This window comes from Lipotes vexillifer, unplaced genomic scaffold, assembly GCF_000442215.2.
Source record: "Lipotes vexillifer unplaced genomic scaffold, Lipotes_vexillifer_v1.1 scaffold102, whole genome shotgun sequence".
NCBI lineage: Eukaryota > Metazoa > Chordata > Mammalia > Artiodactyla > Lipotidae > Lipotes > Lipotes vexillifer.
Genome location: NW_006786541.1, coordinates 1,109,438 through 1,124,471, shown reverse-complemented (window position 1 = coordinate 1,124,471; position 15,034 = coordinate 1,109,438). Strand labels below are relative to the sequence as shown.

Sequence of the window (15,034 nt, the reverse complement as noted above, 5' to 3'; positions counted from 1 at the left end):
AAAAGTACACGTGTTTGTGATAAACTGGTATGAGCAGTGAAGCCCATTTTATATATCCACTTACAAACTGAAAAGGAAAAATATCTTAATCTCTTGGTCTCATCAAAAGATCTACGTTAAGATGATCTACAGTTGAGATACTGGAAGCAGAATCATCACTTTTCTACCAAGGTTATAAGGAAAACAAGAAAACAATTGGAGAACTTTTCAACTATATAAATTATACTTAAAGAAAATAAGCCATGCTTTTTACATTTTAAAAACCTCAATTTTAATGGATAATTCTAGATAACACTTAAACTTTGTTTTAACAAAGTTAAACAAGGAATAGTTAATAGCTTATTTACGTCTGACACTAACTGTAGAGTGTTTTTTCATTTGAGCATGACCAACACTTACAGGGATGGGCGTGGGGTTGGGGAGCATATCTGGCGACAATGCAGACTCAACCGTTAAAGACAAAGAGCAACCCAAATTGTATGACTGAACCTGCAGTCAAGCTTCTGGGGTCTTCTCGGAGCAAAAGTGACTTTCAGTTTCAACCATGTAGGGGCCTATGTAGAGTACACATTTATTTGTGGACATCTACGCATGTCCTACAATAATTCGCATTTAATGAATTTAATTGAGCAAGTTTTCTATAGAGTTTTCATCACTGATATATAAAATTTTGCACAGTCTTTATTTAGCAATATATATTGGTATCATTCAGAATAGGAAAAGTTTCAGTAAGCAATCTTAATTTCTCCATAATCTTCCTAAAAACAAGTTACATGAAACTATTTGCTTTGCAAATAGAAGAAATTATAAAAATGCAATTAAGCAATGTATTTAGATAATGTTTCATACTGTATGATTCAACAATGTATTTTAATTTAAAATGTACTAATAAATTTTATTAGTTATGCCAATCCTACAAATTAATTAGTTTCTGCATACACATTTTTACTTGGATAGTGAAATTTTATTTACCACCCCCAGAAGCGACAAAATACATATATAAGAAACAAAACAAAACAATTTTGGTATACCTCAAAATTATCATCTAGTTTAATCCAGCCAAGGTCTCTTGATTCTAGATATTTCTTATAGGACTTTTCCAATAAAATTATCTGCTTTTGACTAAATGGCTTCCATTTCTGTTTTGGTTTCATCTCCCAAACAACACCAGAACTAAAATAATTCACAAAGAAAATTAATTAAATTAAATACATATTTAGGTTGTGGAACTGTCATTCAACTCCAAATTGTTGCAACTGTCAACCACCTATGAAAATCACATTTATACATGAGATTTTTTTTAAATATCAAAATATATCTGTGTTATAAAAGTGCATAAGGAAAAGAGGCAGGGGAAAATCTTTTTCTGTCACATGTTGACAGCAATGAGCTAAGGGACCAGCAAACTTTTTCATATGGGGATATTTTAGGCTTTGTGAGCTGAGAAAAAATCAAAGTTATTATGTAGGTACTTAAATAACAAGAGAGATAAAACACTTCCACACATTTTTTAATTGATGAAATGCAAAATGTAAAAATAACAATTGGGTACAATTTTTAAAAACAAGTCTATTAATGAGAAAAACACTTCCTCCCTTCCTCCCTTCCTTTTTATTGAGGTATAGTTGACATATAACATTACTTAGTTTCAGATGTACAACGTAATGATTTGATATTTGTATATACTGTAAAACTATCACCACAGTAACAGTTAACCTCCATTACTAAACATAGTTATAAAACAATTTTTTTACACTTCTTTTGTGGAGGTGACAACTTTTCACTTAATTAGGGCTCAAAGTTAGTGTTCCCTATTTTAAAAATCTATTGCAAATGTTCATCTGTTAATGCTGATCTGTAATGAGCATCTTTAAAAATGTCCTTTCATGCAGAGATACTGTCAAATACTGATCTCAATCTAAGAGAATATTAGTTTAACTAAGCATATGTATCACTTGTAATCCTTTGTAAAATTCTATTCTATATTAGAAAAATTCTAGATCTAATTTTAAATTGTTTCCTACTCTATTAGATTCTTCTCGATTGTTGCCTTTTAGCATGTCAATACATTACAAATCAATCACTTATGATCGAAGGTTAGGTAGAAGCTCTTTCATTAACAGTTAAATGAATTTTGAAATGTGGAAATTTTCTTTGTACTTGCCCTGAGGTTGGAAAACATGTTGTTGGAACTGTAGTTGTAGGTCATAGAATATATCTACCAGCTCCAAACTTGTGTGGGGTTGGAGATATCACTTCTTGTTTTAACTTTGGACAGCAGAGGAAATATATAAAATAGACTAACATTATTTGCGATTCAAATGTTAGTTGTCATCAAAATGACTTTGCTGTTTTACTTTCTGCTTTTAGGTTGAATTTGCTATCAATTCTGCAGCAAAAGCTAACTTCCAAAGCCATTCAGTGTTCAATAATAGTGGCTGAGGGTGGTTCTTTCCATTTAGAAAAATTTTAACCTTGACCGGGAACTCAAAAAAAGTACAATGAAAAGTATTACCGTTACACAGTCAAATTGCTGTGTGTTAAGTAAGGACATTTGGCTTCTAGTTCTGACAAAAATTTGCTGAACTAATGATCAGTAAGTCCACAAGAGTGAATGAAGTTCCTTATTTGGCACTACTGGTTTGATAACAAATGACCAATTCAAATATTTTCTACGAAGTACCTGCTGACAAACAATATAATGAAACTATACACATTCAACACTACATTTTCACAAGCTTTGTGAATTTGTCCAACTATGTCTTCTTGTGTTTCACACATTATTTTCTCATCATTAGTTGTAATATATCTTAGAAGATTCCACTTCATGTACTGAATTAGTATTACTTCAACTTGTTTGAAAATATTCTCACCTGTATTGTTCTATGTTGACTATTTATAGAGGCTAACTCTTCATTCACTTTCAAACTCAGTACTGGATTCTCAAATATGCAACTGAGCATATTGGTAACATCTATTCACTCATGAAGAGCCAAGGAAACCACTCAAAATTATTTGCCTGTTTTCTAATTAACTACTGATGTTGCTCCAAATGTCCTCAATTCTTCAAGCAACTGTTCTCACCAAAAGGCTAACGCTCCTAAGTTTATATGCTCTGGACACATTTCTTTAGCTGCTACAATGAGATACGATTCAATTAATCCACTATAGGTAAAAGGCTTTCTCTGCATGGCTAACAAATGGGTCACTCTGAAACTAACTTTGGTTGCAGCTTCATTTCTGTTTTGTTTTTTTAATCTTATAAAGAAATTCTTCTGTGATGAGATATTTTGTCTGAGATTTTCTAATTTTTCTGGCCATTGCTTTCCTATGAGTTGGATATATTCTGATGCATACCTAGTTTGCAAATGTCAATATATATTGTATTCTTTAACTACACTCATAGTGTCATTACATAATAAAATAATGCTTTGCCATTTCATTTGTGCCCTATAGGAGAGACATTCAAAGTCCACTTTTCTTATTTTGACGTGATGAGTATGCATTAAAAATAAAAAATAAATAAAAGTTGCAGTAGAGCTATATCTGTGGCACTCAAACATTCTGAAGTTATAACTACATCCCTGTCATTTGTTATGCACTGAGCAGCAGTACAAAAGCAGTCACAGACATGCAGAAGAATAAGCAAGGCTGTTTTCTAATAAAACTTTACTTATAGGCAACAAACTCTGAATTTCATATACTTTTCATGTGTTACAAAATATTATTGTTCTTTTGATTTTTTAATACTTTAAAAATGCAAAAAGATCACTATTAGATCAAGGGCTATACAAAAACAGGCAACAGACTAGATTTGGCTCTTAGGCCATACTTTGCTGATCCCTGACTGGAGAATGTTTGCATAAAGATAAAATATAACTCCATAATGCATTAATTTACATAACTTGTTGATAACAGTCATGATAGTGTTAACAATGTCCTCAATACATAATGTGCTTAAGGGACACCAGTCAATAAAGGTAATGAATAAACTACCTACTATAAATTATATAAATTCAACATGATAAAGCTTCCACAAACTAGGAAGAGAGGGGAACTTCTCCAACTTGATAAAGAACATCTACAAAATACCTACAGTTAACACCATACCTAACGGTGAGAAACTAGATATTTTCTCGCTAAGATCAGGAACAAAGCAAGGATGTCCACTCCCACTGGTCCTAGTTAACATTGTACAGGAAATCCTAGATAATATAATAAGACAAGAAAGTGAAACAAAAGGTACACAGATTGAGAAGAAAGACATAAAGAACTGATGACTTTGTTCTTAGATGACACAAATGTCTATGTAGAAAATCCCGAAAAATTAACCAAAAAACTCCTGCAACTAGTAAGTTTCAAGATACAAGGTTAACATAAAAAAGTCAAATACTTTCTTATATACCAGCAATAAACAACTGAAATGTGAAATTAAAAACACGATAATGTTTACATTAGTACCAAAGAAATGAAATACTTAGGTATCATAAAATCTAACAAATCTGTATAAGATCTACATGAGGAAAACCGTCGGAGTCTGACAAAAGAGATCAAAGACCTAAATAAATCAAAATATCCATGTACATGGATATGAAGATTCAGTATTGTCAAGATATCAGTTCTTCCCAAGTTGATCTATAGATTCAATGCAATCCCAATCAAAATTCCAGCTAATTATTTTGTGGATGTTGACAAACTGATTCTCAAGTTTATATGGAAAGGCAAAGACTCAAAATAGCCAACATAACATGAAAGGAGAAGAAAAAAGTTGAAGAACTGACAATATCTGACTTCAAGATTACTATAAAACTAGTAAAACCAAGACAGTGTGATACTGATGAAAGAACAGATACACAGGTACACAGATCAACAGAACAGAACTGAGAGCCCAGTAACAGACACAAACAGACAACTGATTTTTGAAAAGGAACAAAAACAATTCAGAGGAGAAAGAACAGTCTTTTCAACAAATGGTAATAGAACAACTGGACATTCACATGCCAAAAGAGTGAATCTAGACAAAGAGCTTACATACTTCACAAACAACCCCTCAAAATGGATGACCTAAATATCAAACACAAAACTGTAAAATTCCTAGAAGATAACACAGGAGAAAGTCTAAGTGACTTTAGGTTTGGCAATGAATTTTAAGATATGACACCAAAAGCACAATCCATGAAAGAAAAATAGATGTAGGACTTCAATGAAATTGAAAATTTCTGCTCTGAGAAAAAGACTGTTAAAAGAATAAAAAGACAAGCCACAGGCTGGGAGAAAATATTTGTAAAACACATATCTGATAAAAGACTGATACCCAGGGCTTCCCTGGTGGCACCGCAGTGGTTGAGAGTCCACCTGCCGATGCAGGGGACACGGGTTCGTGTCCCTGTCTGGGAGGATCCCACGTGCAGCGGAGCGGCTAGGCCCGTGAGCCATGGCCGCTGAGCCTGTGCGTCCGGAGCCTGTGCTCCGCAATGGGAGAGGCCACGGCAGTGGGAGGCCCGCGTACCGCAAAAAAAAAAAAAAAAAAAAAAAAAAGACATACCCAAAAAATACAAAAGCTCTTAAAACTCAACAAAAAATTTTAAATTGGGCAAAAGATCTGAACCTCATCACAGAAGATGTTCAAATGACAAATAAGCATATAAAAAGATGCTCAACATCATATGTAATTAGGTATTCAACATCATATGTAATTAGGCAAATTAAAATGAGATATCACTACAGACCTATTAGACTAGCCAAAATCCGCACAATGACAACACCAAACGCTGGCAAGGATGTGGAGCAACAGGAACTCACAATGATTCCTGGCAGGACTCCAAATGGTGCAGCCTCTTCGGAAGACAATTTGGCAGTTTCTCACAAATCTAAACATACTCTTACCATATGATTCAGCAGTCATGTTCCTTGATATTTACCCAAATGAGGCGAAATCTCATGTCCACACAAAAATCCAGCACATGAATGTTCATAATTACCAAAACTTGGAAACAACCAACAAGTCCTTCACTAGGTAAATGTATAAATAAACTGTGTTATATCCACACGTGCCACATTATTCAGTGATTAAAAAAAAAGAATCTGGGGCTTCCCTGGTGGCGCAGTGGTTGAGAGTCCGCCTGCCGGTGCAGGGGACACGGGGTCGTGCCCCGGTCCGGGAAGATCCCACATGCTGCGGAGCGGCTGGGCCCGTGAGCCATGGCTGCTGACCCTGCGCGTCCAGAGCCTGTGCTCCGCAGTGGGAGGGGCCACAACAGTGAGAGGCCTGCATAAGGCGAAAAAAAAAAAAAAAAAAAAAAGAATCATCTATCAAAAAGACATAATTAATCTTAAAAGGATATTACTAAGTAAAAGAAGTCAATTTGAAAAGGCTACATGTACAATTCCAATGATAAGATATTCCTGAAAAGGCAAAACTCTGGAAACAGTAAAAAGATCAGTGGTTTTCAGGTGTTCAAGGGGAGGGAGAGAGGAGTGAATAGGTGGGGCATAGGTGATTTTTTTTTTTTTTTTTGCCATACACGGGCCTCTCACTGTTGTGGCCTCTCCTGTTGCGGAGCACAGGCTCCGGACGCGCAGGCTCAGCGGCTATGGCTCATGGGCCCAGCTGCTCCGCGGCATGTGGCATCTTCCCGGACCAGGGCACGAACCCGTGTCCCCTGCATCGGCAGGCAGACTCTCAACCACTGCGCCACCAGGGAAGCCCCATAGGTGATTGTTTAGAGTAGTGAAATTATACTATATGATCCTGTAATGGTGGATACATGTTACTATACATTTATCAAAATCCTTAGAACTTACAATACAAAGAGCAAATGCAAACAATATAAACAATAGACTTTAGAAAATAATAATGTATCAATATTAGTTCATCAATAGCAACAAGTGTACAACACTATTTCAAGACGTTAATAACAGGTGAAACTGGGGTGACGGGTGGGGAGAAGGGAGAAAACAGGAACTCTGTACTTTTTACATTCAATTTTTTTGTAAACCTAAAACTGTTTTTTAAAAAGTCTATTTTTAAAAGAATTATGTAACTCATTTTCCTCAGTACACATCCTACTGAATGTGCACTGAATGTGTAGTGTGTCAGAAAAGGTAATCAAGTTCTTTTAGATGAAATTTTAAAATGTCCATATAAATAAAGGTGAATCTAACAAAATATACTAGCACATATAATATTAGAGGAAAAATAAGTTATATCAAAGAACAAGAGAGTGGAGAAAACTGGATTTATATAATTTCAAAAAGATTTTCGAACTACAATCCTGCAGCCTTTGGAACAAAAACCACATTCACAGAAAGACAGACAAGATGAAAAGGCAGAGGGCTATATACCAGATGAAGGAACAAGATAAAACCCCAGACAAATAACTAAATGAAGTGGAAACACGAAACCTTCCCGAAAAAGAATTCAGAATAATGATAGTGAAGATGATCCAGGACCTTGGAAAACGAATGGAGGCAAAGATTGAGAAGATGCAAGAAATGTTTAACAAAGACCTAGAAGAGTTAAAGAACAAACACCTAGAAGAATTAAAGAACAAACAAACAGAGATGAACAATACAATAACTGAAATAAAAAGTACACTAGAAGGAATCAATAGCAGAATAACTGAGGCAGAAGAACAGGTAAGTGGCCTGGAACACAGAATGGTGGAACTCCCTGCCAGAGAACAGAATAAAGAAAAAAGAATGAAAAGAAATGAAGACGACCAAAGAGACCTCTGGGACAACATTAAACGCACAAACATTCGCATTATAGGGGTCCCAGAAGGACAAGAGAGAGAGAAAGGACCCGAGAAAATATCTGAAGAGATTACAGTCAAAAAATTCCCTAAATTGGGAGAGGAAATAGCCACCCGTCCAGGAAGCACAGAGAGTCCCAGGCAGGATAAACCCAAGAAGAAACATGCCAAGATACATAGTAATCAAACTGATAAAAATTAAAGACAAAGAAAAATTACTGGAAGCAACAAGGGGAAAACAACAAATAACATACAAGGGAACTCCCATACAGCTAACAGCTGATATCTCAGCAGAAACTCTACAAGCCAGAAGGGAGTGGCAAGATATATTTAAAGTGATGAAAGGGAAGAACTTATAATCAAGATTACTTTAGCCAGAAAGGATTTCATTCAGATTCGATGGAGAAATCAAAAGCTTTACAGACTAGCAAAAGCTAAGAGAATTCAGCACCACCAAACCAGCTCTACAACAAATGCTAAAGGAACTTCTCTAAGTGGGAAGCCCAGGAGAAGAAAAGGACCTACAAAAACAAACCCATAACAATTAAGAAAATGGTAATAGAAACATACATATCAATAATTATCTTAAACGTGAATGGATTAAACACTTCAACCAAAAGACACAGGCTCGCTGAATGGATACGAAAACAAGACCCATATATATGCTGTCTACAAGAGACCCACTTCAGACCTAGGGACACATACAGACTGAAAGTGAGGGGGTAGAAAAAGATATTCCACACAAATGGAAATCAAAAGAAAGCTGGAGGGCTTCCCTGGCGGCACAGTGGTTGAGAGTCCGCCTGCTGATGCACAGGACATGGGTTCGTGCCCTGGTCCAGGAGCATCCAACATGCCATGGAGTGGCTGGGCCCGTGAGCCATGGCTGCTCTACTTGTGTGTCCAGGGCCTGCTCTGCAACACAGGAGAGGCCACAACAGTGAGAGGCCCGCGTACCCCAAAAAAAAACAAATGGAAATCAAAATAAAGCTGGAGTAGCAATACTCATATCAGATAAAACAGACTTTAAAATAAAGAATGTTACAAAAGAAAAGGAAGGACACTACATAATGATCAAGGGATCAATCCAAGAAGAAGATATAACAATTATAAATATATATGCACCTAACACAGGAGCACCTCAATACATAAGGCAACTGCTAACAGCTCTAAAAAAGGAAATCGACAGTAACACAATAATAATGTGGGACTTTAACACCTCACTTACACCAATGGACAGATCACCCAGACAGAAAAGTAATCAGGACACACGAGCCTTAAATGACACAATAGACCAGATAGACTAAACTGATATTTATAGGACATTCCATCCAGAAACAGCAGATTACACTTACTTCTCAAGTGCACACAGAACATTCTCCTGGATACATCACATCTTGGGTCACAAATCAAGCCTCGGTAAATTTAAGAAAACTGAAATCATATCAAGCATCTTTTCTGACCACAATGCTATGAGATTAGAAATCAACTGCAGGGAAAAAAACGTAAAAAAACACAAACACATGGAGGCTAAACAATATGTTACTAATAACCAAGAGATCCCTGAAGAAATCAAAAAATACCTAGAGACAAATGACAATGAAAACATGACAATCCAAAACCTACGGGATGCAGCAAAAGAAGTTCTAAGAGGGAAGTTTATAGCAATACAAGCCTACCTCAAGAAACAAGAAAAAACTCAAATAAACAATCTAATCTTACACCTAAAGGAACTAGAGAAAGAAGAACAAACAAAACCCAAAGTTAGTAGAAGGAAAGAAATCATAAAGATCAGAGCAGAAATAAATGAAATAGAAACAAAGAAAACAACAGCAAAGATCAATAAAACTAAAAGCTGGTTCTGTGAGAAGATAAACAAAATTGATAAACGATTAGCTAGACTCATCAAGAAAAAGAAGAGGAGGACTCAAATCAATAAAATTAGAAATGAAAAAGGAGAAGTTACAACAGATACCGCAGAAATACAAAGCATCTTAAGAGACTACTACAAGCAACTCTATGCCAATAAAACGGACAACCTGGAAGAAATGGAGAAAGTTTTAGAAAGGTATAACCTTCCAAGACTGAACCAGGAAGAAACAGAAAATATGAACAGACCAATCACAAGTAATGAAATTGAAACTGTGATTAAAAATCTTCCAACAAACAAAAATCAAGGACCAGATGGCTTAAGAGAAGAGCTATCACCCATCCTTCCCAAACTCTTCCAAAAAATTGCAGAGGAAGGAACACTCCCAAATTCACTCTATGAGGTCTCCATCATCCTGATACCAAAACCAGACAAAGATACTACAAAAAAAGAAAATTACAGACTAATATCACTGACGAAAATTACAGACCCATATCACTGACGAATATAGATGCAAAAATTCTCAACAAAATACTGGCAAACAGAATCCAACAACACATTTAAAGGATCATACACCATGATCAAGTGGGATCTGTCCCAGGGATGCAAGGATTCTTCAATATACGCAAATCAATCAATGTGATACACCATATAAACAAATTGAGGAATAAAAACCATATCATCTCAATAGATGCAGAAAAAGCTTTTGACAATATTCAACACCCATTTATCATAAAAACTCTCCAGAAAGTGGGCATAGAGGGAAACTACGTCAACATAATAAAGGCCATATACAACAAGCCCACAGCAAACATCATTCTCAATGGTGAAAAACTGAAAGCACTTCCTCTGAGACCAGGAACAAGAAAAGGATGTCCACTCTCGCCACTATTATTCAACAGAGTTTTGGAAGTCCTAGCCACTGAAATCAGAGAAGAAAAAGAAATAAGAGGAATACAAATTGGAAAAGAAGAAGTAAAGCTGTCACTGTTTGCAGATGACATGACACTATATAGAGAATCCTAAAGATGCCACCAGAAAACTACTAGAAGTAATCAATGAATTTGTAAAGTTGCAGGATACAAAATTAATGCGCAGAAATCTCTTGCATTCCTATACACTAACAATGACAAATCTGAAAGAGAAACTAAGGAAACACTCCCATTTACTACTGCAACAAAAAGAATAAAATACCTAGGAATAAACCTACCTAGGGAGACAAAAGATCTGATCTGTATTCAGAATCTACAAGACACTGATGAAAGAAATTAAAGATGATAGAAACAGATGGAGAGATATACCGTGTTCTTGGATTGGAAGAATCAATACTGTGAAAATGACTATATTACCCAAAGCAATCTACAAATTCAATGTAGTCCCTATCAAATTACCAATGGCATTTTTTACAGAACTAGAACAAAAAAATCTTAAAATCTGTATGGAGACACAAAAGACCCCAAATAGCCAAAGAAGTCTTGAGGGAAAAAAAACAGAGCTGGAGGAATCAGACTCCTTGACTTCAGACTATACCACAAAGCTACAGTACAAAGCTACAGTAATCAAGACAATATGGTACTGGCACAGAAACAGAAATACAGACCTATGGAACTGGAAAGCCCAGAGATAAACCCATGCACCTATGGTCAACTAATCTATGACAAAGGAGGCAAGAATATACAATGGAGAAAAGACAGCCTCTTCAATAAGTGGTGCTGGGAAAACTGGACAGCTACATGTAAAAGAATGAAATTAGAACACTCCCTAACACCATACACAAAAATAAACTCAAAATGGATTAGAGACCTAAATGTAAGACCGGACACTATAAAACTCTTAGAGGAAAACAGAGGAAGAACACTCTTTGACATAAATTACAGCAAGATCTTTTTTGATCCACCTCCTAGAGTAATGGAAATAAAAACAAAAATAAACAAATGGGACCTAGTAAAACTTAAAAGCTTTTGCAAAGCAAAGGAAACTACAAGACAAAAAGACAACCCTCAGAATGGGAGAAAATATTTGCAAATGAATCGACAAAGGATTAATCTCCAAAATATATAAACAGCTCATGCAGCTCAATATTAAAAAAACAAACAACCCAATCTAAAAATGGGCAGAAGACCTAAACAGACATTTTTCCAAATAAGACAAACAGATGGCCAAGAGGCACATGAAAAGCTGCTCAACACCACTAATTATTAGAGAAATGCAAATCAAAACTACAATGAGGTATCAACTTATACCAGTTAGAATGGGCAACATCAGAAAATCTACAAACAACAAATGCTGGAGAGGGTGTGGAGAAAAGGGAACCCTCTTGCACTGTTGGTGGGAATGTAAATTGATACAGCCACTATGGAGAACAGTATGGAGGTTCCTTAAAAAACCAAAAATAGAATTACCATATGACCCAGCAAGCCCACTACTGGGCATATACCCAGAGAAAACCGTAATTCAAAAAGACACATGCACCCCAACGTTCATTGCAACACTATTTACAATAGCCAGGTCATGGAAGCAACCTAAATGCCCATCGACAGACGAATGGATAAAGAAGATGTGGTACATATACACAATGGAATATTTTTTTTTTTAACATCTTTATTGGGGTATAATTGCTTTACAATGGTGTGTTAGTTTCTGCTTTATAACAGAGTGAGTCAGTTATACATATATATATGTTCCCATATTACACAATGGAATATTACTCATCATAAAAAGGAACGAAATTGGGCCATTTGTTGAAACGTGGATGGATCTAGAGAGTGTCATAAAGAGTGAAGTAAGTCAGAAAGAGAAAAACAAATATCATATATTAACACATATATGTGGAACCTAGAAAAATGGTACAGATGAACCAGTTTGCAGGGCAGAAACAGAGACACAGATGTAGAGAACGAACATATGGACACCAACGGGGGAAAGCGGCGGGGGGCTGTGGTAGTGGTGTGATGAACTGGGAGATTGGGACTGACATGTATACACTAATATGTATAAAACACATAACTAATAAGAACCTGCTATATAAAAAAATAAATAAAACTCTAAAAAAAAGATTTTCATATTTAGTTTAAAATACTATACAATAATGAAACGTATAGCCAAGAGAATATGTCAGTCATACATACATAAATGTACTAATAGTACATTAATGGTAATGTATAATACCATTTATTGAACCCTTAATCTGTCAGGTGTTGCACAAAGAGCATTTCATACATGATCTCTTTATTTCCTTAATTTTATACTTCACTGAACAAACACATGATTATCGATAGACCCTATGCTTGTTATACTTGGTAACCATTCCCCGCAACAGTCTCCAAAGAAGAATGAGTCTTTTACTAAAGTTAGTGTGATTGAAACACCAAAAGAGTTAAATTCAAATTTTTTTCTTAGATAGGTATAAGCACAATCAGAGGAAATACCTGGCTCCATCATTATTAAAAAGTTCTAAATGAGTAGCCAATAAAGATTATGTACCCACGTCCACTACTGCCTGCCTGCTCTATAAATAACCCTTTCTACCGGTGTACGCAACTTGTTGTTGGCATCCCCCACCCACACCAGTTTCTCCAGCCTCTACAGCACCACTGCACGTGCACAAACTTCTTTGTAGCTTTCCCTGGTGTTTTTATAATTCGTTCCAAAAATGTACAAACAAACAACAAAGAAAGAAGCAAACCTCTTTCTTCCCCCACCAACTGATGAGTATTATAAGGGCAAAGACATGATCTTAGTCACCTTTCTATCCTAGGGGCTTTTCAACTAGCAGTGAAAACAGTTGTTCAGTAAGTTTTGCTGAAAGAATTGCATAGTAAGCAAATTCAGAACAGGTATCTGTCTATGCTCATCAAACCTGATATTACGAACTCAACGCCTTTTCAAGATTTCCTTCTTTCATACCTGGTTATCCCAATATATGAAACTTCTTGCTTGTTTTCATTGTTAACCAGTGAAAGCCCAAGACTGTGGAGAGAAAAAGTTATTTCATGATTGGCCTGCTCCATTTCTTCTGCCTGCAGTGCTTTGGAAACCAAGGCAACATCATCAGTGAAAAGCAAAACTCTCTGGCGCCCATCTAGAAATGACACCCAGTGTATCTGGATGTTTGCATCATATGGAAACTGTCCACATTCATCCTGTGGGAAAGAGAGACTTCATATTAAAACCACAGACAGTAAGCTTTTATTACATAAAGTTGAACTGTAGTAGCTGAGAAAACATGACTATAAATCAGAAAATTATCAAAAAAACAAAGTTATAATCTGTTTTAAAACATACTCACCAATTTTTTCAAACAGTAACAAAGATTAATAGTGCTTAATTTTTTTAAACCTTAGTTTGAGTTACCTCGTTAGTGCTCAAAGGTCACTTAGCAGGGACAAGAGTATCCTTCAATGGCACCAATGCCATAAGATGCTTACTTGTCTCCCAGATGGAGAACAGAATGGTTTAGAAATTTATTGGAAAAGTAACCTCAGGTAAAACTAACCTGGTTTATTTTTAGGTTTTAATAATTTATAACACTGCAAATACGTATATAAATCACATTGTTAAATAGTCAAACTATGGTGATCAGTTTGTACTAAGTTTCAATAAGAAGAGCCTTCTTGGCTGACAGTCTCACATAGCATTTAAAAATATGAGGCTTGATTTGGTGAGTGTCTTCAGAGATTTAGATAATGATTTTTCTCTCATTCTGGACTTAACATAAATATAACAACAGTTCGTTTCAGCAGGCAGTATAAGTTCCTAATATGTGCTTTTCATTTCATGCTTTCTTGGAAAATAAAAACCAAAACCAAATAAATAAAGGATGTTACCAAAAGCATAGGAATGGTTGGTATTTGTTGTTGTCTACAATTTACCTATTGCTTATTTTAACATATGTCAAAGTAGACTGTGTAAATTTTTTACTCCAGCACGATCAAATTTTGTAAATGTTCCAGAGATACCTACTAAGAAGGTGAATTCTCTCCTTGTAAACTACAAAATTTGATACCTAGCTTGGTTCAGTCTTAGTTATCATTCAAATACTCTCTAATCCCATTTGTTTTTCATCTATTTGATCTGTTAAAAATTAAATGAGGTGTGTTAAAATATCCTCAGGCAACTGTATTTCAGTTGACTTCCAACACTTTAAGTTTCACATTTTGATTCAATATTCACTGCATGAAGGTTTATGGCTATCATGCCTTCTTTGTCACATTAACATATTCTATTTAAGGACTTCGAATGCTTTGAATTATAGTTGCTCAGAAATTAAAATCAACAATTTTTATTTTTGTTTGTTAAATCTTTACCATGTCTTCTGCTTTCAACTTTTTGTATTAGTTCCGTTAAAACAGATCTCATGTAAGTAGCATTTGGTTAGAAACTAATTTTTTTTTTTTTTTTTTTTTTTTTT

General features: G+C 35.4%; 1 protein-coding gene across 4 annotated transcripts in view; it reads right to left on the bottom strand.

Annotated features, from left to right (window-relative positions):
- The window catches only part of VPS13C (vacuolar protein sorting 13 homolog C), a 177,513-nt gene that overhangs the window by 22,513 nt on the left and 139,966 nt on the right, over positions 1 to 15,034 (bottom strand). For all 4 annotated transcript variants that reach the window (XM_007458878.1, XM_007458879.1, XM_007458876.1 and 1 more), the window contains 2 exons: positions 13,531 to 13,766; positions 1,032 to 1,173 (listed from right to left, as the gene is read on the bottom strand). In XM_007458878.1, coding sequence (XP_007458940.1) covers positions 1,032 to 1,173; positions 13,531 to 13,766 — 378 coding nt within the window. The remainder of the gene's footprint in view (positions 1 to 1,031; positions 1,174 to 13,530; positions 13,767 to 15,034) is intronic.